We start from the raw sequence: 7,824 nt of genomic DNA, 5'->3' as shown, positions 1-7,824 counted from the left end.
ACTACAGCTTCCAGTGTTTAGTCAGCTGCATGGATCACAATCCCTTCACATTAACATCCTCTTGATTCCACTCCCAGTGCCCTCAAGGTAAGAAACCGTTGTCATACATACACACTTCACTCTCATTTCTTGCATCCAAATAACAGTTCATGTTTTCAATAATAGAGTGCAGCAATACATACGGTCTGTTAGTATCATTTTCATGAACTTCTCCCAAGAGTATTAATAAATATCATTTCCTTGTCCTGACAAGGACGTCTGCAAGTGTTTGTCATGTTCTTGATACTTTGAAATTGTGCATTGAATGTTGTGATATTTAAATAAGGCCTCTGTCAGTATGTTTAATGGTGAGGCATCTGTCTGAATAGTTCATAGTGAGACTTCAGACTTCTTGTTTAATTGTGAGGCCTCTATATTTGTGTTAATTAGATTCCTGTTTTCTGGGTTTTTCTTATAATTGTTTGTTTTACAGATTGTTTTCCAAATCTGTAGGATCGATTTTTGGAAACAATGTAACATTTTATGAGTATTTTATGATTTTTTTTATATCCCTTATACAATGTTCGAAGCATTTGTTGGTTGGTGGAAATAAATAAATGAGGTATAGAAAATGGCTTGCAGAATGTGCCAGTCAAGTTTCACTTTCCTGACCATATTTGATTACCTTGAAGTTTTTGACATCACTAAAATGACTTACCACATTCAACAATATCACATTATTCTCCTCAAAATGTTTATTTTATTTCACATATTGGGTAGCCATATCTGTAACACAAATTATTAAAAAATGAAAGTCTAAAATGATTGATGTAGGACAGAAAAACAAAGTTTTGATAAATGATTTTCTTTTTATACAGGTACAAGAGCTGTAACCATGGTAATAGCCTCTTGAAACATGTGAAAGGATAGAGATATCTTCAGCAAAACATGACCGATATATACAATACTATCTTACACTTTTGTTTGTTGTCTATTTTTTGTTGTGTTTCAAAGTTCAAGTCAGTGTCATTTTGTCCTGTTTCCAAGAATCAAACAAGCTATGAAATGAATTATGTATCCAAGTATACAACAAGAGCTTCTGAAAATGATAGCTGAGTGTATTCTATTAGTTTGTGTGAATGCTGTTTTGTGCTTTAGTCAGTTAATGTTAGTCTACACTGTTTATAAAGGTGAGGGGGCACGGGTGGCCCAGTTGTCTAAGGCGCCGCGATTCGCTGGGCAGAGTTGCGTCCCTTGGGCATGCCAGAAACCTATGATTCTAGGTTCGAATCCCGGTTCGCCCCGATTATGTTTCTAGGTTTGTCAGCACCATACCTGTGCTCGTTGGTTTCACCGAAGTGTTAAACGTCTGAGACCTGCATCACTTCGGGCTTTCCTCCCACATCAAGCTGACACGCTGTGATATAACTGGAATATTGTTAAAAGCGGCGTTAAACCAAACTCACTCACTCACTCATAAAGGTGATGCAATGTAAAAACTACCAAGAACCAGTCTGAATGAGAAGGGGTCCATTGCAACATTTTCCAGGCACAGTTCAGTTCTTAGAATTTTGGCAGTGACAGCATGAGCATGACAGCAATGCTTCGTCATCCTTGGTCAGAAAGGTGACACAATGCAAGCTTTACCAAAAACAAGTCTGTAGAAGAAGGATTTCACTGAGAAGTTAACATTATTATAGGGAACAAGGCGTCACAGTACAGAGTTGTAAGGAGGATTTGCAAATGCATGATTGAATAAAATAGTGTGTAGAATAAATATTGCTTTTAAAATATAGTCCCAAGAAAACCATTGCAAATCTGTTCTCAGCTTTAGTGTCTCTGACAACAAATATTAGATTACTTGGATTTATCTTTTCTCTGAAGACTCCCAGGAACCAAAATTGGTTATTGCTTTTGATTACCATTCCAAATATTTTATTCACAACTTTTACTGTCTCTGTCCTTTGTTGTCCTTTTTATGACAAACTGCTTCAGGTGTCACTGCAAGTCTTGAATCTTGTACCTGAATCTTCTTGTAGCATATCAGTCACATGTGTAGCAATAGGTGTGTCAATAGACATAGCCACATGTGTCATACAGGTACATGTAATGTAATGAAGGCTTGTGTAATGTCATTAAGGCATGTGTAATGTCATACAGAAACATGTAATGTCATTAAGGCATGTGTAATGTCATTTAGGCACGTGTAATGTCATAAATATGCATGTGATGTTATGAAAGCACGTGTAATGTCATAAATATGCATGTGATGTTATGAAGGCATGTATAATATCATAAATATGCATGTGATGTTATGAAGGCACGTGTAATGTCATAAATATGCATGTGATGTTATGAAGGCACGTGTAATGTCATAAATATGCATGTGATGTTATGAAGGCACTTGTAATGTCATAAATATGCATGTGATGTTATGAAGGCATACGTAGTGTCTTAAATATGCATGTGATATTATGAAGGCACGTGTAATGTCATAAATATGCATGTGATATTATGAAGGCACATGTAATGTCATACATATGCATGTGATGTTATGAAGGCATGTGTAATGGCATTTTAGTATTGTAATGTCATTTAGGCACGTGTAATGTCATGATAGCACAAGTAATGTCATTAAGGCTCATGTAATGTCATATTGTTATTTTGTAAGGAATCACTTGGTAATATTCCAGCTATATGATGGTGGTCTGTAAATAATCGCGTCTGGACCCGACAATCCAGAGATTGATATGAGCATCGATCTGCCAAATTAGGATGTGATGACTCTTTGAAATGTGATTTGTTGTCAAGATAATTGTTTCAAAATTAAAGTATGATGTTTTGGCTGCTGATATCTTGTTTACTACACAAATTGTTTATTTTTCATTTACATGATTAAAGTGTAAACCAATTAACCCTTCTTGTTATTTATTTGATGCCATGACCCTGATGAGTCATACAAAGAGAGCGAAGGTTGCGAGCCACCATTGGCAATTTTCTTCTGTATAAGGATGGTCGTTAATAATCAAATCTTAGTAGTGATTGGATAGCATGAGCAACAATCCAGGCAGTCAGGTCACACAATCAACCAGGTGTCAACTCCAGGTTTATCATGAATGGTTTTCACACATTGTAACCACAGGAGGAATTGAACTCCCATTTTTCACAAGACCTCACTGGTCTAGATTCTAGTATTTTTGTGGGGTTGAGTCCCGTCTGGAATTCGGACCCACACTGCCAGAGTGAGGCACACAAAGTCAGCGATATAACCCACCCAGCAACAGACCCTTCAACAAAAATGGAAGTCCGACAACTGATAGTCTAGATCACGTACTTTGTGTACCCCTCTGACAAGTGTAATCCAGATCTAACCGAGACTATACCCAGTTTTACTAAGATGACCCAGATCTTACCGAGACTAAATCAAGTATTATTTAGATGACCCAAATCTAACCGAGACTATACCCAGTATTACTTAGATGACCCAGATCTAACCGAGACTATACCCAGTTTTACTAAGATGACCCAGATCTTACCGAGACTAAATCAAGTATTATTTAGGTGATCCAAATCTAACCGAGACTATACCCAGTATTACTTAGATGACCCAGATCTAACTGAGACTATACCCAGTTTTACTAAGATGACCCAGATCTAACCGAGACAATACCCAGTTTTACTTAGATGACCCAGATCTAACCGAGACGATCCCCTGTTTTACGTAGACAATCCAGGTCTAACCGAGACGATCTCGTTGAACTGAGATAATCCAGATCTAACCGAGACGATCTCTAGTTTTACTAAGATTATCCCCGATCTTATTGAGACGGAGTTACAGATCGCTCGGTCACTGCTTCAAAACGCGCAATTTGTTCTCAATGCTGTCTTAATCCTTATCAACTCATTCACTTAACATGCTTCAATGGGATGCTATGATTTAAAACCTGGGTTATTTTCTATCCGACATCAGAACTTTCATCTTCTCCCTTAGTACCTATGATTCAATGATCCTAAGATATATTAACGAGACCCTTAAATAATTATTGTATATCGTATTCATCTGAACTGTACACCATTTGACACCAGTTAACGCTATGCCATGTTCCATGAAATGAGACTCCTAGTCCGTGCATTGTATTGCAGCTATTGACATTTATTTGCAAATGGTACTTCTAATATTTCGTCTTTTGTAACACATACGTGTTCAATCTGACGATCTATGAATGACTGGAGCTGTTTGTTCACTGGCTTGGGCTCTCGATTTAAAACCCAAACATAGGTATCGTGGATGTTGCAGGAACCATCAGCGAGAACCTTCCAACAACTGTAGATCACTAAGTAGTTGACGTAATCCGTGCTTAATATCCAGTATGCTCGGTCGCCTAGCAACCGTCCAATTTGTGAGTTGAAGGTCACTGTGAACCTGCCCGGATGACTGTCGTCGTCTTGTCTTCCGGTCGCCATATTGGATGTGCAAGCCACGCCAAACAAGGCCGCACCTGTAGGGTAAATAGAGCCGATGTATCAGTCTAGTCAGAAGCTGGGGATGTTGGTATATGTAATTGCTCTGTTCTTTTAAGGAATGTGGCATGTGAGTAGGACAAAAGGGTTGGACTGTGACATTCAGGTGCACGTTCTGACAACATGGTCGGCCAAATAATGTCATGAACGTCGGGGTCAAGCTGATTCAATACTATGTCAGGTTTTGTCTGACTCGTGTAACATTTGCACTTTTAACTTGTTAGCTGAAGTACATTCAGATGGCTGGGTTAGACAAACGGCGTCACGAATTGTACCCAAGTGAGGAATCGAACCCTGGTCACCTACGTGAGAAGTATGAAATTGCTGTGGGGTTATTTCAACCTCATATTGAGCGAGTCAGCAATTTAAGTTTGACGCTGTTTTGAACAGTATTTCAATCATATATCAAGTTAGATGCAATGAGTGAGTGAGTTGGGTTTAACGCCGCTTTTAACAGTATTCCAGTTATATCACGGCGTGTCAGCTTAATGTGGGAGGAAAGCCCGAAGTGATGCAGATCTAAGACGTTTACCACTTCGGTGAAATCCACGGGCACGGGTATGGTGCTGACAAACCTAGAAACATAATCGGGGCGAACCGGGATTCGAACCCACAATCAAAGGTTTTGGCGTGCCCAAGGGACGCAACTCTGCCCAGCGAATCGCGGCGCCTTAGACGACTGGGCCAACCGTGCCCCCCTAGATGAAATGAGGTATAAAAAATATACCATTTAGGTAAAACCAACCTGCATTAGTACGGGTATGGTTTTGACAAACCAAGGATCATAATGGGAATTAATCTGGGAATCGAACCCACAATCACCGGATCACAACACTTATAAGGAAGAAAACTCTGCTTAATAAATTGCAGCGTGATAGAACGTGTAGACGACTGGGTCCCCTGCTTCATCAAAGTGTAGAAAAACATGTGCAATGTCATTTAATTGAGAATTGCAAAATATACAAATGTACTGAAAATGGATTTAAAAAGTGCATTTCGTTTTCGCGTAAGGGATGAATATATATTCTTACTTGTTTTAATTTCAAGATGTCCATCTTTCAAGAGCTTATAGCGAACAGTTACGTCTGTGGTTGAAGATATCACTGTGGACTTCGGTAGACTGTGCACCCAGAACCGATTCATTCCAATAGCGTACCACAGACCCTCAAGTCTAGCAGAGTCGAACTCAGACTGAGTTTGGATAGATCTTACTTTGCACGCACTGCCCCTGTCCACCAGAGAGGGAGACCGTAGACACCCCTCAACGATGCACATCAATGTCGCCAAGTACCAGACAAAATATCCTGCTTCAATACGGCCAGATCGGGGCAGCATGGCTGGTCAGAATAAGAAGATGGACTGGTCAAGCTATCCTAACTGTGACATTAAAAACCAAAATATAACATTCGTACTTGACACGTACGTGAATACGGACTGACGCCTTTGTACAACAATTAACGTGGGTTTCCGGGTGTTTGTTTCCACTCACCACGCACTCTCCGTGCTGTTTGTTTCCACAAACCACGTACTCTCCGTGCAACGTGCACACGCAGAGTCACGTGTTACTGAAAGACGTTCTTAGTGTGCTGTGAAAGCCAGTGATAATAATAAAAAACGTTTTCAAAGTCATAAAGGCTCGGTTTTTAAACTGGAAAATAGACTTTCTAAAGAATAAAACAAATTGAAAATGTAATCATATTTTGCCTGGAAATTTGTTTTGTTCTTCACAGGATTTATGGTGAGAGTATAGTTATTTTCGTTGTCAATTAGAGATATATAGAGTTTGAAAGGAAAATGTGATGTGAAACGTTTTCAAACTTATCATATTAGTACACAAAGTTGCCATAATCTATCTTAACCAGTGGTCTGCAGAAAGTTAGATGGTTTAACTGCCTGAAACCTATATAATCCTAATCCACTAAGTTCTTATAACTTTTCAGTCATCGCGAGTGAGTAAATATGGTTTTACGCCGCTTTTAGCAATATTCCAGCAATATCACGGCGGGGGACACCAGAAATGGGCTTCACGCATTGTACCCATGTCGGGAATCGAACCCGGGTCTTCGGCGTGACGAGCGAACGCTTTAACCCCTAGGCTACCCGACCGCCACTTTTCAGTCATCAAAACGTATATATCTATGTGGGCACTGTAACAACTGCCTTTGAGTAGCTATACTGCAACGGTGAACACGAAGCCTTCACAACTCACCATGATTTGAATGAATGAATGTGTATGGTTTTACGCCACTTTTAGCAATATTCCAGCTATGTCACGGCGGGGGACACCAGAAATGGGCTTCATACATTTTACCCATGTCAGGAATCGAACCCGGGTCCGGCGTGACGAGCGAACGCTTTAACCACTAGGCTACCCGACCGCCCCTCGCCATGATTTGATAATGTTTAGCCACGGGTTATGTGTCAATAAATACCCGTGTTTTACTATTTGTTTGTTTGTTGTTTAACGCCGCACTCAGCAATATTCCAGCTATATGACAGCAGTCTGTAAATAATCGAGACTGGACCAGACAATCCAGTGATTAAAATCATGAGCATCGACTTACGCAACTGTGATAGGATGATATGCATCAACCAAGTCAGCGAGCCTGACCACCCGATTCCGTTAATTGCCTCTTACGACAAGCATGGATTGCTGAAGAGATACTCTCTACCCGGATCTTCACGAAACGCGCTCTACAAGAAAACTACTTCTTTTTCAAAATGAAGCAATATAATTTACATACGACATGAATCCAACAGAGGGACGAAGGAAGTGTTATATTTGTGAAAGCAATCACTACGGGATAGAATTATGTAATCATAGTGTAACTGACAAAATAACCTAAATCACAAGTAGAATGGCCAGGCGCACTATTCTGGTTAAACTCCCCATGGCTTTCCAGAGAGAATACACTTACCTTCCCGCAGTGATAGTATGCAGTTTTACGCATGGCACTCTTTTCCTTTTAAAACGTGTTTCTGTCCACCTAAATCGGTCCAGATTGCGAGGCACGTGACCTGTGTTTGGACTGGAGTGTTGTATGTGGATATAACACTTGGCACATGCAACGCTATAGGTCAACATGAGGCATACGCCCAGACACATGACCCACCTACAGGCGCCACCTGTTGCCTTGCTGTGACTTAACGCGACAGAAAGGCGAATCATTTAGCAGCTAAACGTGTAATTATATACTGGTTTAACTTAATAGAAATGCCAGATACAAGATACCCTAGAAACAGTTACAATATGTTAATTCAAAGTGCAGGCCATAGTAAGATAAAATGGGCTTCTAAACTTAAATCTTTGTTATATCGCTTTGG

The 7,824-nt window shown here is 39.9% G+C and overlaps 1 protein-coding gene across 1 annotated transcript; it reads right to left on the bottom strand.

The window, feature by feature from the left end:
* Positions 1 to 4,122: 4,122 nt before the first annotated feature.
* On the bottom strand, positions 4,123 to 7,505 carry LOC139464031 (purpurin-like). Its single transcript, XM_071245546.1, has 3 exons — positions 7,419 to 7,505; positions 5,532 to 5,837; positions 4,123 to 4,478 (listed from the first exon to the last, which is right to left on the bottom strand). The coding sequence occupies exons 2-3, from the start codon at positions 5,833 to 5,835 to the stop codon at positions 4,123 to 4,125; spliced, it is 660 nt and encodes a 219-aa protein (XP_071101647.1). The 5' UTR covers positions 5,836 to 5,837; positions 7,419 to 7,505.
* Between the last annotated feature and the right edge of the window lie 319 nt (positions 7,506 to 7,824).

Source organism: Haliotis cracherodii, unplaced genomic scaffold (genome assembly GCF_022045235.1).
Source record: "Haliotis cracherodii isolate W230 unplaced genomic scaffold, xgHalCrac1.p SCAF_16, whole genome shotgun sequence".
Taxonomy (NCBI): Eukaryota; Metazoa; Mollusca; class Gastropoda; order Lepetellida; family Haliotidae; genus Haliotis; species Haliotis cracherodii.
Note: the sequence above shows the minus strand (reverse complement) of the source record. Positions and strands in the feature narration are given on the sequence as shown.